This window comes from Sabethes cyaneus, chromosome 1 (assembly GCF_943734655.1).
Source record: "Sabethes cyaneus chromosome 1, idSabCyanKW18_F2, whole genome shotgun sequence".
NCBI lineage: Eukaryota > Metazoa > Arthropoda > Insecta > Diptera > Culicidae > Sabethes > Sabethes cyaneus.
The window spans coordinates 139,540,488-139,568,404 of record NC_071353.1 but is presented as its reverse complement, the minus strand read 5'-3'; the positions used below and the strand labels follow the sequence as shown (position 1 = coordinate 139,568,404).

Below are 27,917 nucleotides of genomic sequence, written 5' to 3'. Positions count from 1 at the left end.
CGATAGCTTTTTAAAATCAGGAAACGGCCGAAAAGCTCTACTGTTAGCTAGAAAATAGCTAAAAACGCTTCTCCAGGGGAAAAAAATAATCGAAAACGCTTCTAAAAACCAGAAATACGTTCAAAGCGGATAGAAAATGATCGAAAAACGTTTTTACTGGTTAGAAAAAACGTTTTTGGAGTTAAGAAAATGGTTGACAAAAGTTTCTGAAAGGTGAAAAATAACCGAAAAACGTTTCTAAAGATCAGAAACATTTCGAAAAGTATTTCTGAAAATCAAAATAACCGAATCCGAAAAGCGCTTTTGAAAACTAGAAAATAATCGTACAACGCTACTGAAGGTCAGAAAAGGTCAAGAAAACTTGCTGAAAGCCGAAAAATGGTGAAAAAACCTCTTATGAAAGCCTGAAAATGAAACTCCTGTGAAAGAAAATCTATATACCGTGTACCCCCGTTGGTATGACCTTCTTTAATCTGAACATTTTTAATCTGTACCCCGGTGGTATGAATTAGAGATGGTCGGGTCTCGGGTTTTCAGACCCGAAACCCGAAAAAAACCCGAACCCGTCGGGTTCGGGTCGGGTTCGGGTTTGACGCTTTTACCAGGTGTCGGGTTCGGGTCGGGTTGGGGTTTGGCCAAAAAAAAAATATTCGGGCTCGGGTCGGGTTCGGGCTTAGCGAAAAAAATAAGTCCGGGTTTCGGGTTTGGGTAATGAGAAACCGAACCATCTCCACTTTAATGATATTTAGCATGACTCAGATATCAGCTACACTGGACTGGTTGCATTTTAGACGGTTTAGTGTTTTCAGTTTTAGATCGAGTTTAGACCAAAAGTTATATATTCCAGAATTCGCCGAAATTCTAAAAAATTAAAGTATACACTAGAATCGTTTCTTTTACTTTTTGCGGGAATATCTCTTAAGTTTTCTATGAAACCTGTAAAAAGCGAAAAGAAAAATTTACATGAAATATTATTTTGAAATACTTGGATCTTGTTTCATTATGTTACACCGGTATCTAATAGCCGAAAGCTAGTTCTTAGTCTAAAGCACTAGCACCTTAGTTTAAAGGCAGCAAACATAAAAGGGATTGATTTTAACACTAAACATATCGACTTCACTCTACAAATATTCGCGAGAAGACCGGAAATCCCGCGATCCCCCTTCCCGGCAGAGCTGCCACAAATACAGATATTTGTGCATGCATAAATTTGGGACCCATCAATTATTTCAGTAGCTGTGATTTCTGGCTCTAACTAATGTTCCTGAATTTTAAAGTACTTTATAAACTATTTATGTTTTTTAAAAATTAGATCGAGAAAATAAAATACTCCGGAGAAAACGGTAGTCCCAAATTTATGCATGCACAAATATCTGTATTTATGGCAGCTCTGCCGGGAAGGGGGATCACGGGATTTCCGGTCTTCTCGCGAATATTTGTAGAGTGAAGTCGATATGTTTAGTGTTAAAATCAATCCCTTTTATGTTTGCTGCCTTTAAACTAAGGTGCTAGTGCTTTAGACTAAGAACTAGCTTTCGGCTATTAGATACCGGTGTAACATAATGAAACAAGATCCAAGTATTTCAAAATAATATTTCATGTAAATTTTTCTTTTCGCTTTTTACAGGTTTCATAGAAAACTTAAGAGATATTCCCGCAAAAAGTAAAAGAAACGATTCTAGTGTATACTTTAATTTTTTAGAATTTTCAATTCAGTTCCAAAAGAAATAGAAGGGTGATAAAAACCTATAATTTCAAATGAATATTAGAGCTCGAACGTTATATAGAATACGAAAAGAAAACTTCCGAGATTTAAATCGAGGTGTGAGTTTTATAAAAATTAATATAAATTTCAAGTTCAGGGCGGGATCAAATTTAACATAATATAAAAATTCGGGTTTTGGTTTAGCCGAAAAAAAAATTCGGGTTCAAGTCGGGTTCGGGCTTAGCGAAAAAAATAAATCCGGGTTCGGGTCGGGTTCGGGTTTGACTGAAAATAAAATTTCGGGTTCGGGTCGGGCTCGGGTTTGACAGAAAATAAAAATTCGGGTTCGGGTCGGGTCCGGGTTTGACAGCAAAAAAAATTTCGGGCTCGGGTCGGGTTCGGGCATGGAAAATATGAAACCCGACCATCTCTAGTATGAATGTGTTCACATTAAAAACCGATCAAGCGTCACACACAATTGACGTTAAAGTTGACCGGTAAATTAAAAAAAAGCAAAAAATCTTAATGCATTTCCTCTTGCTCAGGAGCTTAGGTAATATAGCTCATATGCAACTTACCTCTCTCCAGCATTCAAAATAGACCATTTTAGTCGAAACTGCCGAGCCAATTTCGTCTTATGCAAATCGAACCTTTAGAATTCGCGCATGTTTGAAATGTTTTCAAAACGTTTGTTTTCGTCAAATCAAAACAACAAGTTCATAGGGTGCGCGTCTTGCGCGTGTGTGAAAATGAATAAAGTTACCAAATATTCAGATTAAAAATGAACTCGCCCAATCTGAACGAGCTGTTTTTCATATTAGCGGGGGTTGAGTGTAATGGCTGAAAAACGCTAAAAGCTAAAACAACGCCTCTGAAAACCAGACAAATTCCGAAAATCATTCTTGGAGGTTGCAAAATGACCGAAAATGCTTCTCAAGGTCAAAAATGCTTCTGAAAGCTACAAAATGGCCAAAAGTAGTTACTAGAGGCTATAACAAAATGACCGAAAAAGCGCTTTTGAAGGCTGAGAAAAACCGAACGACTTAAAGTTCATCATAAAATGGCCCAAAACATGCGTCTACATGCTAGAAAATGGCGGAAAATGGCACTTATAAAGGTTAGAAGATGACCGGGAAATACTTCTGAAAACCCGAAAATGCCCGAAAACCACTTTTAAAAGCTAGAGAATGGCAAAAATTCATTTTCGAGAGCCAGAAAATGGTCGGAAAGCGCTTCTGAGGGCTTTCATAATAACCGAGCAACGTTTCTAAAGAGGGGACAATGGTCAAAAATGCTTCTGAAGGTTAGAAAATGATCGTAACACGCTTCTAAGAGCTAGAAAAGATTGGAGAAATGCCGAAGAACGCTTTTGAGGGTTGAAAAATTGCTAAAGTGTGCTTCCAAGGATCCTAAAGTGGCTTAAAGACGTCATTCGGAAAACCAGGAAATCGTGGAAAAGCGCTTCTGTAGGCTATAAAATAAACGAAATGGCTTCTGAATACCAGAAAATTGCCAAAATCCACTTCTACAGTCTGAAATACGGTCTAAGAATACTTCTGAAAATTAGAAAATGGTTAAAAACCGATCCCCCGGCACATCGCCATTTTTCTCTGACTAAAATCTAAACGTCAAAAGCACTGGACGGGAAATCACTTCATAGAAATTCTATGGAGCGGCCATTGTTGTTTGGGGCCCAACATCGAGGGGCCCATCAGTATGGGGGTACTGTCAAATCATATGTGAGAATGCATTGGTGACACCGGGCTGTTAAAAACGCTTTCAAAGGCCAAAAAATGCTTCCAGAATAGGGCCGAAAAATATTTCTATAGGCTAGAAAATTGCCGAAAAACGCTCCTGAAGGTCAGAAAATGATCGAAACACGCTTTAAAGGTTAGAGACATGCTGAAGAACGCTTTGGAGGGTTAGAAAATGGCTGTAAGGCACTACTGAGGGTCCGAAAGGAGCCGAAAGACGTCATTCTGAAAACCAGCAAAAGGTTAAAAACGATTTCAAAGCCCAAAAAAGGTTTCTGAAAGTGTGAAAAAGGCCGCTTCAAATGGCTGAACAGCATTTCTAAAAGCCAACAAAAATTGTCCACAAACGCTACTGAAAGCCAGAAAATGGGTAAAACGCGCTTTTAAAGGCCAAAGATGTTTACGAAAATCTATTATATCTATTATTTACGAAAATCAGAAAAATGTCCGAAAAGCATTTCCGTAATTTTTGGCTTTTTCTGCCGAAAAGCACTTCTGAAGACTGAAAATAAACGAACGACATTTCTGAAAGCTCGAGAATAGTCGAAAGACGCTTTTGAAGGCTCAAAAATAGTAAAAGAATGATTCCATTCTTTTACTATTAAAAGCATTGTGCTTTTTAGGACCGAAAAATGTTTCTAAAAGCCAGAAAATAACCGAAAATAGCTAGTGGAGGGTACTGGAGCTACTGGAGGGTATAAAATGGCCGAAAACGCTCGTAAGACCAGAAAATGATCAAAAAACGTTTCTAAATTTCAGATTTTCTTTCGTCTGAACTGAACATTTCAAGTAATTATCCCAAGTGATCAGCAGATTCTCTACGTCATATTAAACAGAAAGTAGGAACACCAAAAGAACATTTATTTTTTGGAAAAATACTGCTATTTTTAAATTTTTTTTCGCGATGACGAAGAGACAATACCAAGTAATAGTTTGAATGAAAGTCACATCTAAATTGGTTTTAATGCTATTTTTTCGTCTCTGTATCGGGAAAGTAGACGAAGACCCACCATAGACGAACCCATCCACCAACTTAATACAGCAACAGTGCATAAATGAAAAGTGAGTTGTTTTGTGTATAACTTTTCAATGCATTGGTAACAACTAGTAAAAACTAGTAAAACTAGTTTGAAGTGTAATGTTTACATGTGTAAAATTTCGTCACAAACTGTCAAACTGTCGTGATGACTTCCAAGCAAGAAATGCTTCAACAAAAAATTATAGATGCGGTCGTAGAAAATCCAGGCCAGTCCCACGGGTGGATCGCGAAACAGTTGAAATTCGACCATTCGACCGTGTCCCGTGTGATAAAATCGTGCAAGAAGGCCCAGACGCCCAAGTGCTGCCAAGTGGCAAGGCAAGGAAGATCAGTGATTACTTCAAACATACGGTTCAGTTCGGGACGTGGCTAAAAAGGTCAATTTTTCCACTTGCTTCATCCAGCGGATAATGAAGCGGGCCGGACCGACGTGTCTTCAATGTAAGGAAGGCGCCGAACCGTACCGATAAACAGAATACGATGGCTAAATCCAGTGCCAGGAAGCTCCACCCTGCAGCAAAGAAGTTGGGTACCGTGAAGTGCCGCGTGTCTGTGAGATATAAGCGATCCGGTATTTATAACATCCTCTCCGTTCTGATAAAAGGTGAGAGCGCCGAAAGAAAGCATGGTTTCAGCCGCCCGAGAGTGCTGCTAAGCCGTAGAGGACAGCAGAAGTCGAAGAAGAAGACGATGGGGTAGCCTTAGTCGAGTCCGGCCATGTTTAAGCAGCATGATTGCCAAAAATGCTTCTGAAGGTCAGGAAACGTTCGGGAAACCTTTCTGACAGCCTGAAAATGTAAATCAGATGAACGAAAATGACTGAAAATGCTTCTCAAGGTCGGAAAGTGGTAAAAACTGGTTTTGCAAGCCAAAAACATAGCCGAAAAGTACTTCTGTAAACTGAAAATAAACGAACGACATTTCTAAAAGCTCGAAAATACTCGAAAGCCGCTTTTGAAGATCAAAAAATAGTAAAAGAATGAAGACGATGGGGTGGCCTCAGTCGAGTCCGGCCATGTTTAAGCAGTATAATTGCCTCAGAGGGAGCGGCTGAAGCAGCAAAGTGCGATGTCGTGATCACAATGGATGGCCAGACCTATCTGATGCTGAACAGCAACGACTGGTGGGGTACCGGGTACTTTACATTCCCCGTCAAGCAGGTAAACGATGGCATCAAATATATTTCCCACACCAAGTTCCCGAAGAATGTCTTTCTATGGCTGATGATTGTCGAGAAGTGAATGTCCAACGTTGTCTTTCCTGCAGGGCTTGCAGTGAACGTGAATATATACAGTACAATGTGCCTTCCGGAAGTTGCTGCGTTCATCAAGAGGTATCACGCGACGGCAGATATAGTCTTTTAGCCGGACATGACCAAGGCCCATTATGCCAAGAGATCACTGGAGGACATAGACTGGCTGAAGACCGCCAATCCTTGCAACGTCTGCCAACTGTGACCAGTAGAAAATTTCGGGCGAACCTCAAACGGAAGATCTCCAATAGTTTCGTAGTCAAAATGGAGAAAAAGCTGATCTTTTCATCGGCCATAACTAAGGTTAAGGTTGCGATCTTTCCATGAATACGGTAATAAAGTCCTTCCTATTCGCTGTTCGTCAACATTAATGGCCTTTCATATTTTGGCGAGGTTTTGCTTCTGGCCATCATACCAAACTGGCCATGGATTGGTACATATCCAAATTATGACTTTTGTACCGCAGAGTTTGTATCAATAGTTATAAATGATCCAAACCGTCCTGAAAACTCAATACTGGACAACTGTAATGCGTTCGGTGTTCGATCGGTAACGGTTACGTGCCTAAAGTTATACGAAAAATGCATTAATTTTGGTTGCGGATTGTTATACATTTCAAAAAAAAAGAAAAATTCTTACTCAAAAAATTAAAAAAAGTGCAAGGTCTGTCCAATTGGCATGCTCGAACAATTGGTTTGGTTGCTCATTTCTGGTAAATGGCAAGGATTAATCGCAACAATTTTCAATCGGAATCAGATTGAATTCCGTTTTTTTTTTTGTTCAAAAACAACATAAATAAGAAACAACCAATGATTAATATTTCTACTCATGCTAAACCGGGATGCAGTAAAACGAAATAATTTTTCCTTCGCAGCAAATGCTCAGCAACAGATGGTGCCAGCATGCAATCTGACTCTCTTTCGAAGTTTCCTAAACCATTCTCTCTAATTTTCCTTCTTCCTCTCTTTTCTCTGTTTGTTTCTCTTTCACTTTATTGCTCCCACGAGAACGGCAATGCTTCGCTCTCTCTCTCTTTCTATCTTTCTCCATCTCTCTGTGAGTTACCTGATTCTGGTTCTTCCCACCCCCGGCGGAATCTCGCGTCAGCCCGCTGCTGCTCCGGTACGCAACGATACACCACACCGCTGCTGCTGGCTGCTCACATGACAACACGCATCTTATGCGACTGTATCGACCTCTTCCACGAGCTGGTGGCTGCTGCTGCTTTGAGCCGTCGTCTCCGAAGACGTTGCACCGGCCGTGGCGGCGGCGGCGGCGGCGGCTGCAGTTGCCGATGTAGTAGTGGTGGTAGCGGTAGCGGTGGCAGTGGCCGCATTATTGCTGCCGTTGCCGCTGCTGGTTGTGCTGGATGTTGCTTCGACTGCTGAGGCTGTGATGTCAGCCGCCGCCGCTCTTGGTTTGCTGGATTCCGTCGCTGCAGACGAGGGTGGTGTGGTGTCCATTGTCTCGACAGCAACTGCACCGGTATTGGTGCTGGCCGTGACGGCAGCTAACTGACGATGTGCGGAGCGAGCCGGCTCCAAACTCGACCCACTGCCCCCGGCCGGATTGGTGGCGGACGCGGTGGAGAGTGCCGTGCTGTACGGCGCACACTTTTGCTTGCGTGCCTCTCGGCGCTCCTTTTTCTGCTGCATTATTAGACGGAGGTTGTCTAGCTTGGACTTGGTTTTGGAGTTTTCCAGCGCGGCGGCACTGATGGCCGCACAGCGTTGGCACTGCTGTTGGCTGTTGGGCGAAGCCGTGGGCGTTAGCGGCAGGCCACATTTGCATAGTGTCTTTGGAACTGTCATTTTCTGTTGATGGTGACAACGACCGTAGCTGGCGCTGCTGGTCATCGGCAGGGTAGCAGAGTTTATGGGTTTGCAGCTATTACAGCCAGCGACCGAGCTCGGTCCGGCGAAGGTAACGGTGCTTCCACTGCTGGGATACTTTTTGGTCTGGATCGGCGTCGGTACCTAGAGAAAATGAAAGGAAATTCAGTAACGGCAGCCATGCGTGGTATGACCGACGCAGTAAAATATATTGCTACACATGTCGTTTCACCCTAGTTTAAACCACCATGAAATGCTTGAACGTGGGTTGTACTGATAAAGGAGAGAGTGATAGGGAAAGGCACCGCCGCCCGTACCGTACCTCCAGCTAGCAGCCTTAATTTACATTCATTTTTAATAAAGCTTTAATCATATGAGAAAGGGATGAATTTTCTCCCCAACTTGCAAGCATTTTCAAACTTAGTTACCGTGCATACTTACACATCTCGTCACCAAGCGCGGACTCGGAGCTGCGATTGGTGTTGTGAAGCTGGTGCTACTGGTGGCAACTGCAGTGGGAGGCGCCATCGCTGCTGCAGATTGCAAGCTGTTGCTACCGTTGCTGCTACTGGTACTGCTACTACTGCCGCTGCTACTACTGCAACTACTACTACCACCACCACCGCTAATATTATCCACACTAGCAGCACCGCTGCTGCTGCTGCTAGTGGTGGTGGTGGCCGTACTGGTGGATGCACTTGTCCCTGGCGCCGTAGTGCTGGCCGTTGCTGGCTGCGAAGGCTCGAAGTAGATTTTGGTACCGGACCGGGCGCACTGCGGCGCTGCACTAAGCAGGTCGTTCAGGATGTGAATGATGGTGGAAATGTCCCGCTTCGGGCGACCGAACTTATCCTGCAGGGCCGGATTCAGCGTGCCGGAGAAGGTGCCCGAGTAGATGCCCTTCCCGTGGTGCTTCATCGATTCTATGACGGCCCCGGAGCTGACACTTTTGCCGGTGGACTCCTGCGTGCTGTCGTTCGCCGTTTTGGTGAATACTCGTTTGGAAAGTTTACGAAGCGTTTGGGTAAGATTGCGGGAAGCTTCGGCCAGGGCCGGATTTTCAACGCCACTTGGATCCGTGTTCGGGAGACGGGCGTGAATGGTACCACTACTGCTGCTGTTGCTACTGCTGGGAGTTGGTTGCAGATTTACTTGAGAAGACGATTGGCCTGACAGATGACGTTGGTGTTGGTAATGGTAGCCGTGCGGCAGATGGTGCAACTGCGACTGTTCTAAACGTTGCGGTGAATTTGGAGCAGATTGGGTACCCGTGGGCGGTAATGTTTCCTGTTCAGGTTTTGGCAGAGCGGTTGACCCGCCATCGAAGCTGATGTATTTTCTGAAAGTTTGAATTTTTGCTTTATGACGGGCGATCGGGTTATGGGCAGTACGATGCAGGCCCGTGGAAGACGTCGATGGTTGCGACGTTTCTGGAGTACGTATTAGGCAGTTTGGATCGCAAGAGTTGTTATCGTTGTTGTCTAATCTTCTACACAAGCACGAGGTTAGATTGGCGCTAATTGGATCAGCGCATGGAGATGGTGGACCACTTGAGATTGAATTATTGTTGGTTGCCGGTGGAATGCTAGAGTCGATAGAGCTGGAAACAAGGTTCGACAGTGATTTAATAGGCGATTCCGATGTGGATGACTTCACAGGTGAATCCGTCTCCATCTCATCCTGCGCAGCAGGCGTCACAGCAACAACCGACGAACTATTACTTTCAGTAAGATTTTTGACTATGTTATGGATACTATCAATTTCCTGCTTTGTTAAGGTTTGACCCTCATTCACGTGCTCCATGATGGGATGGGCAGCCGTCGGGACACCGTCCGATGCTGTCATTAATTTGCGAAAGCCAATCGGAATCGCAGTTCTGCTGGTGGTATGGCTGCGGGATGGCGAGGATGGTATCAAGCTGGAGGAGCTCGACGCACTGGCTGCATGCGTTCCTCCGGTCGAACCGGTAGCCGAAATGGCTGCGCGGGATTTGTGAGCTTTCGATCGGCTTCCGTTTTGGGAGGCCGGATTCAGGGTGCTCAACTGTAGCTGAATCAACATCATGTGATCCCCCAGGCGAACGCTTAGGTTCAGTGGAGATTTTCCGCTCAGAAAATCATTCACCTGATTGTCGTTCAGCGATTCCAGCGCTTGCATGACAGTGTTTTCGGCTCGTTGTGCCTAGAAGGAATAGAGAGACAGAAAATGCGTTATTAGAATTAAGTGCGATTATTTAAAATGCGAAAAAAGACCTGTTTTTATGTTAAGCCGACATACGTAATTATCGTATATTCCGAAACACTCAATATGTCATAAAATTTTCCAGGAAGTAAAGCACCAGCATGACTTTTCAACTACCTCAAATCTTTTGGAATTTATAACATTCACAATGGAATGGACAATATCAACCTTGTAGAAACTCTTTAGACTAAGATCAGTAAAGCGTTTGACAAATTTGACACACCTTTACTAATCTTTAGATGGGAAAAATATGGAATTAGAAGAGACGTTTTTGAAATGGCTACAGTCATATCCCACAAAACTGAAACAAATAGTTCGCTTTCAAAACACCTTCTCCACACCAACACAAATCACTTGTGAAGTTCCACAAGGTTCTCACCTGGGCCGTCTTCTTTTCATCATGTACGTAAATAATATATCCTTTCTTTATAATTCAATACGTGTTCTTGTATACGCAGACGACATGAAGCTGTTCGTGAAAATAATGGAAAACTTAGATACATTCCAGAATGAAATCAATGTATTTTACACATGGTGCAATAGTAGCTTGCTCCAGCTAAACGTCAAAAACTACAAGGTATACAGCCCTAAGGGTTGTACGAAAGGGTGACGTAGGGCTATATCAGATCATTAGATTAAATACTAATGTAAACTGTATTTCTGGCATATGTATGTTTATAAGAATCTGTGAGTGCCATTGATTAAGTGAATGTTTAAAAGAGAAGAGCGAAATATTCAGATTCAATTCTTCATTGATTCATATTCTCACAACATGTTCCGCCCATCCCAACAAACATTTTATTTGAAGAGCAGTTTATTCAACCATTATACAGCTAATTTCCAGTAAACAAGCGCTTGATCAGCTATTATGCAACCAAAATGTTTGTTGGGATTGTACCCTTCCTGCTTTAGCAACATTTTGGAGCCGAAGAGCTGCGCCAGCTCGTGGTTTTTCCTTTACACCGTTCTGACACACGTTACTACTTTAGCAGCCGAGAGCCGTTGAATTCGTTGAACGTCTGGACACACGCAAGTTGGCTTCAACCTGCTCGAGGCATCGACTAGTGCACGCATGTACTGTCTCAAGTCCGTAAAGGACAACCGGTCTGATTAGCGTTTTATACATCGTCAGTCGGTGGCATATGCTCCCAGATCGAAGCATCGTGTGGAGGGAAAAGTAGGCTCGATTTCCAGCGTGAATACGTCTTTGGATCTCCTTACTCGAATTATTGTCGGCGGTCACCAGAGATCCCAAATATACGAACTCATCAACCACTTCCAGTTCAGCACCATCAATAGTCACTGTCCGTGGAAGACAAACGTTGCTTTCTCTGGAGCCTTTTCCTACCATTTATTTTGTTTTCGACGCATTGCTTTGTAACCCTATCCACCTAGCCTCCGTTTCAAGTCTGGCGTAGATAGCCTCCGCCGTCCCAAGGTTTCCAGTAATGATGTCGAGGTCGTCTGCGTAGACTAGGAGTTAGCTGCTCTTGCTGAAGATCGTTCCTCTCGTTTCGATGTCCGCTCGCCGGATCACACCTTCAATAACGATATTGAATAACATACAGGACAGATCACCGCTTTGCCGCAACGCTCTGCGTGATTCGAAAGGACTCGAGAGTGTCCCCGAAACGCGCACGTAGCACATCACTCGTTCCAGAGTAGCTTTGATCAGCCGCGTCAGTTTGTCTGGAAAACCGTACACGTGCATTATCTGCCATAGCTGTTCTCGTTGTACTCTCGAAATTTCCGGAGGATTTGTCGGAGAGTAAAAATTTGATCCGTAGTAGCACGGGCTTCCATAAAGCCCGCCTGATACTGCCCTATGAATGCTCTTGCTATTGGGGATAAACGACGCAACAAAATCTGGGAGAGCACCTGTAGGCGGCGTTGACCAACGTGATGCCGCGGTAATTACAGCAATCTAGCTGGTCGCCCTTTTTGTAGATGGGACAGACTACACCTTCCATCCACTCCTCCGGTGGTTTCCCCTCCTTCCACATCCTAGAAATTATCCAATGAAGTGCCGCTGCTAGCGGGTATTGGCCATTTTTATGGAGCTCTGCCACGAGTCAATCCTTTCCGACGGCTCTGTTATTCTTCAGCTGATTAACTTCTTGCCGGATCTCTTCGAGATCGGGAGCCGGCACGCTCTTGTCGTTTGTAGGCACTCCGAGGTTAATCGTAATACTGCTTCCACCTGTCGACCACCTCGCGCTCGTTTGTGATTAGATCCCCTCCCTCGTCCCTACACATGTCAGGTTTAGGTGTGTAGCCCTTACGAGTTTAGTTCCCTTTCTCGTAAACCTTGCGCGTATCATTAGCCCGGAATAGTTGTTCTAACTCCACTGTGACATCTGACCAAATATCCACTACTAGCCACTCGCTTAACTGCCTTTTCGCGGGCATCCACTGCACGCTCGACCACACTCTGTCAACCGACCAGTTACACGCTACCGCAGTATCGTGCCAAACATACCTTTACACACTTCAGGCGAAACCTTACGATATAGTATAAATGACAGGGTGCCACTTCCTCCCCTGGCGCAAAATAAACAATGATTGCTTAAGTTAAAGTTTCAAGTCAACTATGAAGATTTTATTATTTATGTATTGATGCAGTAGTTTGTATATTCTTATTTGTTTTATTGAAGTTGGCTTACACTCATACGCCTCCCCGATTTGTTATGTGACGCGTAGTCATTTCAGTACCCACATGTTGGTTCTCGGATTATTCGAAATCAACCTTCTTAAGCGTTAACCTTGGGCTCTTCCCGACCGTACCTTAATAAGCGTTGGTTTTGGGCTTTTCTCGACGGGATCTTAATAAGCGTTGACCTTTGGCTCTTCTCAGTGCAATCTTCGTAAGCGTGTTCCTATTTTTTTCTATTTGGCTATGAGCTAAAATCTAAACTATTTCTCATTTGGATTATTTGTTTGTTTGGCTACGAGCTAAACTCTGTGCAAACTAATTTTTATTTGGATTATTTGTTTGTTTGGCTACGAGCTAAACTCTGCGCAAACTAATTTTCATTTGGATTATTTGGTAGCACTGAAACTTCGATTTCGATATGTGAAATCGATATGCAGATATCGAACATTCGGCGGTTTCGCCCAATACGATATTATTCTGGCGACTTGTCATTTTTAACAATTTAATACTCTTCACAAAATGCCGCTTTTAGTGAAAATCACGTAGCTTTATCACTGCTATGCGGACACACCCTACCTCCGAACCAGCTCCAAAGCAAGTTCTTCCGGCTACTTGAAAATTTCCCTCACGGATAAATATCTACTACCATGCAAAACTTTACTCACTTAACTGCCTTTTAGTGGGCATCCACTGCACGCTCGACTACACTCTGTCAACCGACCAGTTACACGCTACCGCATATTTCTCCAGTATCGTGCCAAACATACTTTTACACACTTCAGGCGAAACCTTACGATATAGTATAAATGACAGGATGCCACACTCACGTCACGATCTCTATCCTCCAGCCAGTGCTTTCAAGTCGCCGTCGAATATTGTCCACGTTTTGTGCTCGTAGAGAACTGCTGATGTTATTGGCGTTTTCTATATGGTACATTTGGTACGGGGGTGAAACTTGTCAGACCTTAGATAGGGTCTTGTGGAGTCCGCAGTAAGCACGAATTCCGGCAAGAATACGTCTGCATATTTCTCTGCTGCAGTTGTTACCCGACGTCATCAACGACCCGGAGTATACAAAATCGTCCACCACCTCGAACTCGTCTCCGTTGATTGCCATACTATTGTCTATGCGAGCTTGATCACGCGCGGTTTCTCCTGTTGACAGATACTTGGCTTTGGCTCAGCAACCGCCTGTCCTTGAACTTCCAACAATGTAACCCGCATGTTTCATAACACCTTCTAGCACGATGTACAAGAGACAGGAAATACGATAACCTTGTCGAAGTCACCCGCGTGTTTCACATGAGCTTGATAACGCGCTTGATATCCTCACACAGCACTGTACACCATCCAGGGCCGGCGCTAGCCAATTTGTCACTCCACGCACATTCTCAAAATGGCGTCGCCAAAATAAACGAAAAATAGCCGGCGTTGCTGTGTGCAGACATTTTACTACCTACAAAATCGAAAACGCACAGTCTCCTAGCGTCTTTTTGCATAACCACTTACGAGCCAAACAATTCATGAGCAGCCAGCTGCCCGAGAGGGCTAGCGGCATACTGTGATATAGACTTTGCATTCCTTTTTGTTTTCTTCTTCATCTAACGCCTTCGATTCTACACGCGAGTGGGAGTGCAAGTCCTCGCGAATGATCGGTATCAGTTGCACAGGCTGCAATGACGTGTGAGAGTGACGACCGTGGCTGATAGCTAAATACACACTCGCAAAAGCCGTTGCAGTGCATGAATAAACAAGAGCGGGAGTCCGAAAGGAATGCTTATGCCGGCGTGTTCATTAGAACGAATACGCGTGTGCGAGAAAATTAGCCCACACAAGTACGGGCTTCGCAACACTGGTCACAATCAACCGCCATTTCTTTTGAATAATTGTCGGTCTCTTGAAACCCATTATTAGAATGATAAACCTTCAAAAAGGAAAAAATTCGGTTCATATTTCCTGTTACTTCCGAAACTTCGTCCTCATACCTTGCTACTTCATCGAAGATGAATCTGCTGATTGCAGATTCTGAAGAGATTCAAAAATCTTTTCCGAAAAATTTCTAAAAAATTAAATATCATCAATGCCACTTACAACCACGTTTATCTGAATGTTTTGATTGTTTTGTTTTGTTGCGAATATATGTTCATCAAGAGGAGGTAGAGCGCAAACGGAAAGTGGAGAATGACGTAGGGGTATGAATCATGCACTGCAGGCACTACTTGGAATGATTTTCAAAGTACACTTGACGAAAGTTAATGCCACCCAGTTGGCCTCAAGGTAAGACGCTGGTCTAATAAGCCAGTCATCGTATGTCCGAATCTCGGCTGGGAGCGGCTGTTAGAGTCAATAGGATCGTAGCACTGACTCCGCACTGTCCTGTATTCTAACAGCTGGTTGCGAAGTCTGTCGCATAAAAAGAGAAGATCAAATTTCGATAACGGCATTAGCACCCAGGCTTTGCTTACTTGTCGAAAGTTGGGAGAGAACGATGGGTCGGTCTCGGTCACGTCGCAAGAATACCGGATGACCGTGCGGTGAATCTGTTCTCTTCTAGACCTCCATCGGCCTTAAGGGCCCCATACACATACGCATATATTGGGTTGGAAACGAATAAAATGTTGGCAGGTCATTCAAGTCGAGCGACAAGCCCAACATCTTCTTTTGCTAGCTTGGTTCGTGGCGATCATACACAGGCAATGTTCGTACGTATATGAGGGCCTTTAGGAATAGAGAGACCCAACTTATTAGATGACTCGGCCAGGTTGAAGCCAATTTGCTTGTGTCGAGATGCTCAACGAATTGGCGGCACATATCCCAGGACCCAAAACAGCGAAGAGTAACTCTTGCCATCCCGGTTTTATGCTGCTAAAGGAGAAGGAAGAAAGTTTTACATTGACCACTTATTTATTTAATGTTACAGTTTTTTTTAATCTAGGCGAAATGGCGCCCCCTCGACTTGGCGCTCCAAGCAGCTGCTTGTTTTGCTTAAAGGAAGCGCCGGCCTTGATACCAGCTGTCGTGGCCTTAATCAGTCTTGCCAGTCTTCCTGGGTAAGCCGTTTTCGTCCATAATTTTCCCTAGCACTTCACGGTCGATAGTATCGTAGGCGGCCTTGAAATATTCGCGACACTTTTGGAGGATCTGTCGCAGCACAAAGATTTAGTCCGCTGTAGATCGTCCGTCCCCAAAACCGGCTTGATAACTTCCCACAAATGTATTAGCTAGTGGCAATAGACGGTGAAAGATGATCTAAGAAAGTAATTTATAGGTGACGTTGAGAATGCTGATTGCTCGATAGTTCTCATATTTCAACTTGCCGCCTTTCTTGTATATTGGGCATATTACTCCCTCCTATTTTGTAGTGCGACGATTCGTTCCGTGACCCATAATTGTGGAACGACTGTACAATCATACATGAATAACGCATCAAATCTGCCCAAAAACAATTTTTCTTATACGCACTACGTAATCTTAATTAGACAGCATTTCCTTTACCACCATAAGAGCATGCTTCATGCTTATAAATTAATAAATTACAGATACCACGTGGCCATTAATTTATATAATTACCAACATCATTCGAAGTTCGCTCGAAAGTTCTAACATTTAAAATCCAACAAGTCTGATCGAGATTCAAATACCTAAATATAAGAGAAACTCAACTTCACCTTCACTTCGTTTCAACGATGTCAAACGTTTGCCGACATAAAAATTCCCTCCCTCGCTAATTATGCCACTAGCAGTGCAAAACCAATAGTGTTGATACACGCGCCGTAACATTCGTCACTCATTAACAAATTTTCAAGGTGACCAGTTCAGTGATTCTTGAGCTAATAAAACTCACATAGATATAGATATATGTTTCTTACGTTATAAGTTAGGGATCTAAACTTTTGAAAGGAAAATGATTTAGTTTAGTGGAATCACAATTCAATTATAATCTGTTGGTTTATTCTTCGTTTCAAAATGGAGTAGGGTATGTTGCTACATCGTCGTTATTGCCTATTCCCGTCCTATCCAACATAAATTATTAAAAATATCAGCATTTTTATGACACTCAATGCAAAACTAGTTATTCCCTAATATTTTAGTTAGTTGTCTATCATACGCAATCAATCAAAGTGAGCTGAGATCTATTTAAATGCTTTTTATCATTAAAGAAGTCCTACCAACCAAATTTCCTACGTTTTTTCGTGCGACGAAGAAGACAATGTCGACTAATCGTTTTAATTTCCGTCATTCATAAATGAAAATAACTCACGCAAGGCATTGTCGTTATTCTACAGCCAGAAAAACTTACCTGACCTGCAGAAATTTTGTAGAATAACATTTGTCATGCCGTCCTACACAATTACATGCGCGTTAGCTTCGTAAACAATGTTGTGATTTTTAGTTCGGACGATGAAAAATTTTGTTGGACGGATTTTAAAACGGTACGACGAATTTTAGCAATAAAGTCAGTTGCGTAATTTCAATAATATGCTTTAATAGTCGCTTTTCAGTGATTTCAAAGTTGACGGATCGGAAGGTAAGTGTGTTTTAGTCAAATCAGTACAAGAACTTTTGGAGTATTCACTAAATCCATCCAGCAAATGATGAAAATTAGAATGGCTTTCCTTATTACGACGGGAATTAGAAAAAGACCCTATAATGTAATAATCGTTATTTATTTACAAATAAAAAAAACGCTCCCGGAAATTTATCACCCGGAAATGTATTCAATATGAAAATTTTATTTTTTTAGGAGGCACCTGGAGGAGGTACTTTACATCGTTTTGACAAAAAAAAGGTGTAATGTGCGACGAACCAGATGAGCGCTCACTGGCAAGATAGCCGAATTCGGCTATCGAATTCCGGAACAACTCACACCGCATACCGCAATGAAGGTGAACTATATAGTGTGGTCTCATTAAGACCGGTTACCGACCGAACTCAGCGCTAATCGCCAAATTTTCGCTGCCCGAACGAACGCTGGCTGCTGGCTCGCCATGCCAGACGCGTCTTGCACCAAAGCGGGCGATGTTACCGCTAGCATCAATACCACCTTCCTCCGGTTCCTCGCGACGACCTCCTCCGAGTACAGTTTATGCTTTGCTCACTGTTTTCCGGGTTCTCTAGCTGTTCCCTGTTCTAGTTTCTCCCGGTGTCGGCCCCGAGTGCTCCCTACATAATCGCCTATTTCGCTGTGCTCTCATAAGCTCAATGTTGACTGCGGCTTTCGGTTTGCCGTTGGTGGCCTCCATGCTGTCGTTGCTGCCGGAAATCTATGTTACGCTCGGGCTGCCAGCTTTGCAGTCAAGCTCGCCGAAACAATGACACCGGCAACTTCGAACATAAACATTTTCTGACAGCACTGGTGCATGCAATACCACAAGGCACGGTGTACGCACGAAATAGCACGCGCTTGCGGGTTGATTGCAGCCCTGCTGTATAATATCGCCTTTTTACCTTCACCGCTTACGGTGCTGCCGATACTAAAACCCATACAGAATCCGTAATCGGTACGGTTAAAGTTGGTTGTGGGCCGTTCCCGCCGCTGCCGCCGCCGGCCGTAGGCATGCCAGAGCGGTACGCACGCAACGCACCCGCAATAACAACGGGCCGGCATCGACAACGGTGTGAGAACCACCGCAACCGGCAAAGCGGTCTTTGCTGGCTGGTAGCAGGGTAGCAGCAGACAGCGGCAGCAGCTTCAGCCTTTCGCATGTGGACACTAACTTGTATGCCGCAGTAAAACTCTACCCACTACATACTGCTGCCTACCATCGTATCGGCTTACGGCTTACGGCTTGTGGGAGAACGGTACAAACGCACCTTGACACGGCGTGCCAGGAGAAGTACGCTCACAAAATCTTGTTTTTGTCGAAACGGTTCTAACAGGGCCCGCTATGCCACCACTTCGGCTAGTGATAGGCACAACTGCTTTGGCATCGTGATAACGGATTACCGCGGGCGGTTGTTTTTGTGCAGGGCTGGCCGTTGCATATGGGTGCAGCAGCGGCTCCGTCAGCCAGCAGTAGCATGGATCTGGCTGGCTCGTACCACACTAAATAACTGGACTTGCGAGACTTTAGACTTTCCGAGTAGGTATCTAATGCGAGTGCTAAGCAACGGCACATTCAACACCTCTGAAGTTAGGTTGAGAGTTGACAGGAGGCGACACTTCTTTTTACAGTAAGGCAGAGCCAACTAGATTCATACACTTAACAGTCGAAATTAATTTTGATTTAAACTATACAATGTCAAAATATTAGGATGTCGGACCGATATTTCGCCACTTTTTTCTTAAAAGTTTACTAAAAACGAAATAGATCAGAATTTTTTAGTTTCACATATTTGATTTGTACAATATAATTCAGACTGTTCTTTTACTAATTCGATAATCATCTGTGTATCTTTTTCGTTATATCAATTATTTTATTGTGAGTTTTAGACCCTTATTCGACCAGCCTATTTTGCCCAATTTTACCAAATAGTCACTCAATAAGACCATTGCAAATTATTTTTAAAGTTTTGTCAACTCAACTTCCAATGGAGCACTCCCCAAGTAACCATAATAGTCCATCCATAGTGCCAAACTTTGGTATATCAGCAATCTTAATGCTTATAAAACGTATATTAACATTGTTGATGCATAGAAGCATTAACGTAAATCAGCATTAAAGTAAGCGTTTATAACCTAACAATATAATGCATTTAGTCAATTGCATTAAAACGAGCCGTAAGTGTTGATAAACGGCTTGTACTAGACTTCTTATTTTGCTATTCTACGGTCACTATTCGTGCCCTCTTCCACCGAACGAATGCTGTCTTTTCTACCCTACTGGCAATGCAGGACAAGTAGCTATAATAAGAGAGGGAATATCACCAAGATTTAAATACGACTAATTTCGACTCACTCAATCACATCCGCAATGGTTTAGGTAACAAAGGTGCAAGGAAACGAATGAGGTTGCATGACTCTAACTCCCGGTTCGAGCCCTGTCTAGGTGGAAACATTATTCAGCATTCCAAAAAATGGTTCTGTTTATCCTGCTCCCCTTGAGACGCAGCAAAAAAAATCGCTTGCATTTTTAGTGTTTTAAATCCCGACCGAATCTATTTTTATTTTTCATAACAAGCAAACGATATGCCGTCGATATTTTTTCGATACGTCGTTAATGTAGACAAAATGACGTTTCGATTAAGCCTCAAACAAACACTAATAATGTTTATTGAATGCTTGTAGCGTAGCATTTTAATAACCCGCTATTTCGCGCTTTTAGCATTATGTGAGTTTTACGGAAGTATATAAAGATAAATAAGCTTTCAATCATAGTTCTGTATGCTTATACAATGTTGTCAAAGAAGAAAGGACTAGTGTTTAGTGCTTACTGGTAACTTGGGTCGAGTGCTCTCCGACGAATTGAAAAGTTGCAAGTTCGACGTCGTTGCGCTGCAGGAGGTGTGCTGGAAGAGCTCAACGGTACGTACGTTCAGAGATGGACATACCATCCACCAGAACTGCGGCAACACACACGAGCTGGGTACAGCTTTCATAGTGATGGGCGAGATCGATCTTCGAATGTGAATGTCGAATCCTCGGAACAGCTACCGGAGGAGTGGAAAGATGGGGTTATCTGCCCGATCTATAAAAAGGGCGACAAGTTGGACTGTGAGAACTATCGAGCAATCACCGTTCTCAATGTCGCCTATAAAGTGCTGTCCCAAATCATTTTCCGCCGACTATTACCAATTGCGAACAGATTTGTGGAAACTTATCAAGCCGGCTTCGTCGAAGGTCGCTCTACAACGGATCAAATCTTTACACTGCGGGAAATCCTCCAAAAGGGCCGTGAATACAGAGTTTACACGCATCATTTGTTCGTTGACTTCAAAGCCGCATATGATACCATCGACCGGAAAGAGCTATAGAAAATCATGGACGAGAGCAGCTTCCCCAGGAAGCTCATCAAACTGATTAAATCTACGATAGGAGGTTTCGGGATTTCGGGTGGATTGTCAAGTTCATTCGAATCACGCAGAGGGCTTCGTCAAGGTGATGGTCTTTTATACCTGCTGTTAAACATAGCGTTGCAAGGTGTTATGAACCAAGCAGATATCAACACGCGGGGCACGATATTAAACAAATATAGTCAATTCGTCTGCTTTGCCGATGACATGGATATTATCGGCAGAACATGTGTGGCGATGGCTGAACAGTAAACCAGACTAAAGCGCGAAACAGAAAAGATTGGGTTAAAGGTAAATTCGTCTAAAGCAAAGTACATGCTGGCCAGCGAAATCGAGGACGAACGACACCGCTTGGACAGTAGTATATTGATCGACGGCGATGAGTTTGGGGTAGTCGACGAATTTTTCTACCTTGGCTCACTGGTAACAGCGGATAATGATACCAACATTGAGATTCGGAGACGTATTATCAGCGGAAGTCGTGCTTACTATGGACTCCACAAGCAATTGCGGTCGAGCAAACTAAGTCCCCGTACAAAGTGCACCCTGTACAAGATGCTTGTACTAGACGGCATAAAACATGGACAATGCTCGAGGAGGACCTGCGAGTACTCGGAGTTTTCGAACGACGAGTGCTAAGAACGATCTTTGGCGGCGTACAGGAGAACGGAATATAGAGGCGGAGGATGATCCATGAACTCGCACAGCGCTATGGCGATCCCACCATCCAGAAGGTGGCTAAAGCTGGACGGATACGATGGGCAGGGCATGTTGGAAGAATGCCGGACAACTACCCTGCAAAGACGGTGTTCGCCTCAAATCCGCTAGATACAAGACGACCAGATGAGTAAGATGATTGAAACACGTGGAATGAGATCTGGCGGAGAGTACTCGGTATCCGAGGAATTGGAGAGCGGTAGCCCTCAACCGAGTTACATGGAGAAACTTTGTTCAACAGGCTTTGTCTTAGGGTGGTAAGCCACCTAAGTAAGTTCGTGGTAGTTGTGTGATATGATCGGGGAAGGAAAGTTTTTACTTTTTTCACCATGCGTTCGATTCTTTGAGAGATGTCGTGTTGTTTCGCGCGGACAGCCTTTTCGAGTTCGTTCTCGTTGTTCTCGGATAATTCTTGTTGTTAATGTATTAAACTTACGATGATATCACAGTTTTAACTTTCGCTACCAATAAATTGGGTTAATGCAAGAAGAATTAGGTATTCCAATACGTCTCGATGACATTTTAGGACAACACATCATGTGCCAACATGACTAAGTAACTCATTTACCGGGATAGACGAAGTAGCTTACGATATCTGTAGTATGTACACAATTAAAATAATCGAATATACGAGTTACTCGATGCTAACAACCACCTCTGGTTTCACGTCAAGAATTATATTTCTACCTCGCAACATGGATTTTTTCCTGGAAGATCAGTTTCGATTAATTTTCTGTTTACACTGATTTAAAAGCCGTATTTGATCGCATCGATCACGGAATTTCGCTAGCTAAGCTTGATAAGCTGGGTATCTCAGCAGACCCAACTGTGTGGTTTAATTCTTATTTACGAGACCGCAGAATGGTTATTGTTAAATTGGGAGCATCTCTATCATGTTGGCTTCAAAACAATTCTGGAGTACCTCAAGGTAGCACTCCAGGACCTCTATTGTTCTCTTCTCTCATTAACGACGTATCCCGACTATTACCGCCTGGCTTAAGATTACTCAATGCAGATGATGCCAAAATCTACACGGTTATTCGTAATACTGATGATTATATAAGGCTTCAAGGACTGATGAACCTGTTTGTTGAATGATGCAAATGCAATTATATGGCTGTGAGCATTCCAAAATGTACCGTCATTAGTTTCTCCCGAAAGAAGTACACGTTGGTATATAATTACTGCATTGATGACCAAATACTGCAACGAAGCGATAGGGTTACTGATCTCGGAGTTTGGTAAAGAGTTTCATGAGCCCGGTACTGTACGCTCTTTGTACTTCTCACTGGTACGCTCGATTGTAGAAACCTGCTGCGCTGTCTAGTTTGACAGCCTTTTTAAATTGGAAGCAGTGAGATTAGGACTGACCATTAACACTGTCAAATCGAAGTATATGGTTGTTGGCACGGAATGTAGAAGTCCAAATGGCATCAATGGTATTCCGAGAAAATCGGAATATTTTCCCTTGGCGTTTTCAGGGAAAATAGAACATGTTTTCGTTGATAACTGATAACAATAAAGTATTCCAACATACAAAATTTTCTAAAAAAACGAAGGGTCTCACGGTCCATTTTCTACTGTTATTTTGAAATTAACCGACTAGCATAATACTTTCCTTGACCATAGATAATAATATTGCGTAGCACTTACCAACAGTCCCGTTTCAACGTTTGGTGTCAATATCAGCTTGGAGCCGTCCATAAGTCCATTTTCACGCAGAGTTCCATCGTTGAGTTCTCTGTAGATGATACAAATGATAACGTTTAGTTCTGCTGTTTTGTGTGGTTAAGAAAAAAATATTTTTCTACATTAAATTCGTCTAATACATCATTTTGTAAACTGACCAGACGTCCCAAATGTCAAAGTGTCCCAGAAAGTGTCGCCCACTGATTTGAAAACTGAAACAGATTTTTTCTGAAAAAGACGTTATCAATAAAAGTCCAAAAAGTGTCCAAAGGACTCCAAAAAGACACCAAAACAGATCCAAAAAGAGCCTAAACAAGTCCAAAATGAGTCTAAAAGGAGTCGAAAGAGACTACAAGAAGCGTTTTAAAAACAATTCGTGAAGTCTCCAAGGAACCAAGAGAGTTTTAAAAGAGTCTGAGAAGAGTCCAGGCAGAGTACAAAAGAGAGTCAAAAGGAATCCAAGAAGTGTTCAAAAAGAATCAAGTCTAAGTAGAACCCAAGAAGAGTCCAGGAAGCGTTCAAAAAGAGTCCAGAAAGAATCCATAAAAAGTCAAAAAAGAGTAAAGTAAAGTAAAGTAATGTATCCAAAGTTACTTAAGATTCAAAAAAGAGTTCTATAAAAGTTCAAAAAGGGGTAAAAAGCAGTCCAAAATAGGTCTAAAAGGAGTCCAAGAAGTATCCCGGGACACTTGGGTCCAAACTAAGACCCAATCGGATCCAAAAGGAGTCCAAAAAGAGTCCAAAATAATCCATTATATGTTTTAAAAAGAGTCTAATCAAAACAGAACAGTCCAAGAAAAGTCCAAAAGAAGTCCAAGAAAAGTTCAAAAACCATTCAAGGAGTCTAAAAGGAGTCCAAGAAGAGTTTGAAAAGAGTTCATGAAGTGTCCAAAAAAGCCCATCACGTGTCAAAAGCAGTCGAAAAATTGTTACAAGAAGTACATTCAACTCGAGAATATAAGTATTTTTTATTAAATTCGCTTTAAATAAATTTGTTATGTAGGGTATGTTGCCTATTCCCATCCTATCCAACACAAATTATTAAAAATATCTGCATTTTTATAACGCACAATGCAAAACTAGTTATTCTCTAATATTTTAGTTTGTTGTCTATCATACGCGATCAATCAAAGTGAGCTGAGATCTATTTAAATGCTTTTTATCATTAACCCTTTATAAGGCCATGGCAATTAAATTGCCACCTATGAAAAATAGTTGTTTTGCGTCTATAATGACATCAATATAATTATAGAAGCAAAATAAAAAATTTTTGTTGCTGGCAATATAGTTGCCACTGCCTTATAAAGGGTTAAAGAAGTCCTACCAGCCAAATTTCTACGTTTTTTCGTGCGACGAAAAAGAAAATTTTGACAAATCGTTTTAATTTCCGTCATTCATAAATGAAAATAACTCATGCAAGGCATTGTCGTTATTCTACAGCCAGGAAAACTTGCCTGACCTACAGAAATTTTACAGAATAATATTTATCATGCCATCCTACACAAATAGATGCGGGTTAGCTTCATAAACATTGTTGTGATTTTTAGTTCGGACGATGAAAAATTTTGATGGACGGATTTTAAAACGATACGACGAATTTAGGAAACAAAGTCAGTTGCGTTTTCAGTGATTTCAAAGTTCACGGATCGGAAGGTAAGTGTGTTTTAATCAACACAAAAGTCAAATCAGCACAAGAACTTTTGAAGTATTCACTAAATCCATCCAACAAATTATGAAAATTAGAATAGCTTTACTTACTACGACGGGAATTAGAATTAAACACTATCACACAATAATAGAGAATTTTTACACAATTAATTCGAGAAAAACACATTGACCAAACAAGTAATAACCTAGCAGTGTGGTAAATTTTCGCTGCACCAAATGACCCAGACAAATAAAAGTAAACAGTAGTAAAACCCGCCAGCGAATAAAACCATTACCCAAACAATGCGAGACCCAGTTTCCATCATCATTATTTACTGTGGTGCGTTAATGGCGAAACGCTACTTATTTAAAGCGTATCGATCGATTGGCTCTCAACGTGTTCGATTGCCGCTGGTTTTTCCACCAAACCAACAAAATGCTGGTATGCAGCAGCAACTATGTAACGTGACTTCGCCAAACGAATGTCTATCTATCAAATTTATTTAATTTTTCTTAGCTATGCTGTGGGTTTCTTAAACCAAATACGAATGCCCAGCAAATACGAGTACCCTGCTTTTGTTATTTGCTTGACAAAATACTCACTGAGATGCAATATATTGACAGAAAATCAAAATACCTATGCAGAAAAATAAGAAACTTGATGACGAAGATGAATGAACTGTTCAGATTCAGAGTTGAAATATTTATGATATCATTCGTTGATCGCTGCTAGATTCCATCATTCACCAACTTCATCAAGCACGACAATCGCGAAAGTGCAGAATCTGACAGATTGATGAATGCTGTGAAGATTTTGTTGTGGCGCAGCGTGGCGTGGCGTGACGGGCGTGACGTACTCTCAAACCAAAACGATGATGGTGATGGTGGTGCGTGTTCGTCTGTGTCGAATCATCGAACTTTGTTTACACTTGGTGTAATGTGATTTTTTTTCTTTTGTTTCTCACAATTAGCCGCACAAATTTTGCGAGCGTCTTTGTTGTTTTTGGACCGGGTCGAAACAAAGAACGAGGTAAAAATAACGCCGCCAACGATTAACTACTTAGCTACCCACCATCGGATCTCGGTGTGAATCGCATCCGAGAGACATTTGCACCGCCGCCCGACCCCTGGCGACGAAGTGGTTGCTTTATGCTTTAATTTTGTACTGATTACTGCAGTAGATGAATGTTGTTTTGAACTTCTTCTGCCAGTGATTACCACAAATTATTGGATTATGTCAGTAGAAAAATGGTTAAGTCGAAACTAAGGACAAATTTAGTCTGTAGAAACAATTTCCTAGAATCAATTTGAAGCAGTCAAAGTCTACAGGAAAGATGCGAAAATGTTTAAACTTCAATAATGAGTTAATTTGTGTAACTAATGACTTATTTCTGTTGACAGAGTACTTGTTTATATTTACTTTCAAGTGCTGAGTCAGAACATCAGATCAGAATTATTATTGTTTTATTGCAAATGTGTGAAAATGAACGCCAAAGAAGTGTGTGATTACGAGTTTGCTGCTAGCCCAGAAGACACCGTAGTAGATTGTCAAAGTGGTAGGATGAAATTTGACCACAGTTTTTTGCATCAAAAAGTCTCTACTGGATAATCCTAAGCAGCGAGAGCCACGAAGTGGAGGTTTGCCAGGTTTGCACGTTTACCATGTACGAAGATTGCTCGCAACCCGGTACGTTCCATAAGGAAACTTGCCAAGGAAGCCAACATTTCTGAAACATTCATGCGAAGAATCATCAAAGAAGAATTGCACGCATCTTCCAGAGCTAGAGGGAAACGCCACTTGATTACGGGCCGAGTAAGGGAACTACGAGTGACTCGTTCGAAGAGATTACTTGAGAACGGCAATGATAAAAATGGAAGAGATAACGAGTAAATTAGTTTGAAAGGACCTAACAACTGAACTTAAAAGTGTTGATATTATTGCTTAAAGTAGTTGAAAATAAGCTCAAAAATTATTTTAAAAATCACCTGTAGAAAGAATGTATGATTTTCCTCACTCTACTATAACTTTCCGACATTTCTTTCGGTTGCATTGTAAGTACCTATGGCGAATAGAACTTACTGTGCCAGTTTGCTTTTGCTGATGTCAACAGTTCCAGCAAGCCGCATACTGTCACGGCAGTGTCGGTCGGTCGGGGTTTCACCGGAACCGAAGCGATAAGCACGTGGTGGAATATGTGGCATCGACAAAAAAGGTGCCTCGTGGAAGCAGTTGCAGTTGTTTTTTAATTGTTGTTGCAATACGAGGCGCCGCTTTGATTTTATAAACATTTGCTAATCTTTTTGCATAGCAAGGCAAGCATCTAAGGTGGCCGATGTGATAACGTATTAGAAAGAAGAATCTCACCTTACAAATCTGACAACATTTGTATTCTTTCTCTCTGGTTAGCAGCGGTGCCAACCTTCCAGATTTCCTGAATTTTCCAGACTTTTTGATGCCTAATCAGACAAAAAAAGACGCTTTTCAAACATTGTCTTCCATTAGGCCAAATGACAGCCAGATTTTTGCCAGACATTTTTATTCTCGTTTTCCTAATTTTCGTATAAACCGGTTGGCAACACTGCTGGTTAGTTACTTTTATCAGTGAGAAAATATGCGGCTACAGCAGTCTTCGACTTAAAATTACTAGCAAAACCATTATATCCACCTGCATCGCTGACTGGCGCTAATTCTCCTCGGGGACTGGCAGCATGTCTATAGGTGTGCCGCGAAAAAATTCCCCCGCTGCCGGACGGTAGTGAATAGTTATGCTCGAACTGTTCCCCCTTCGTTCATACGCTAATACCCATACAGCACGTGTCCCTCGTCCGCAGCGGCAGCATGCTGTCGCTGCTGTTGCGACTCGTGAGAGCCGTTTTCTCGAACATTAGAGCTCTTATCGTATGGGTTCGATGCCGACCCTTTTTCAGTTCTGTTTGCTTCTCTGTGTGAGAGCTGGTCACCGTTGTCCTAGCATCACAGACGGTAGGTACATCGATGGTTGCTAGTTGCCACACTGACTGCGACTGCGAAGATTGGTACCGCAAGTACCTAACCTGTTTTCACGCAGTTTGTTTTCTCCGGTTTCTCCCTCGAAAAGCTTTTACGTGTGATAACGGAGGTTTAGGATAATCTTGCCACACAGAGCGGAACACGGCTGTCTTGGTGTGTCCGGTCCTATCATAGCGAGCAACTCTTTGTACCTATGATGCTTTGCACGCTAGATTGAGCTACGCTCAAAATAATTTGCACATCGAAGTTACATGAAAAGTGGTGTGAATAGATAACACCCATCTTTTCACGTAATCTACATTGTTATATAAATTTTCAAGACAATTTGGACATATGGTCATTAAATGCTTTTTCACGTAGAAAAGATGTGTAGATTTTCTTGAGTGTAGCGTGGAAAAGAACACAGAAAAAACTACAAGGTATAC

At 42.5% G+C, this 27,917-nt stretch overlaps 1 protein-coding gene across 1 annotated transcript in view; it reads right to left on the bottom strand.

The window, feature by feature from the left end:
- Positions 1-1,626: 1,626 nt before the first annotated feature.
- Positions 1,627-27,917, bottom strand: part of LOC128746301 (pneumococcal serine-rich repeat protein) — a 48,599-nt gene continuing 22,308 nt past the window's right edge. Inside the window, exons 6-8 of the mRNA XM_053843350.1 lie at positions 22,800-22,887; positions 8,024-9,763; positions 1,627-7,726 (exon numbers count right to left, since the gene is read on the bottom strand). Of these exons, the coding sequence (XP_053699325.1) occupies positions 6,929-7,726; positions 8,024-9,763; positions 22,800-22,887 (2,626 nt within the window). The 3' untranslated portion in view covers positions 1,627-6,928. The remainder of the gene's footprint in view (positions 7,727-8,023; positions 9,764-22,799; positions 22,888-27,917) is intronic.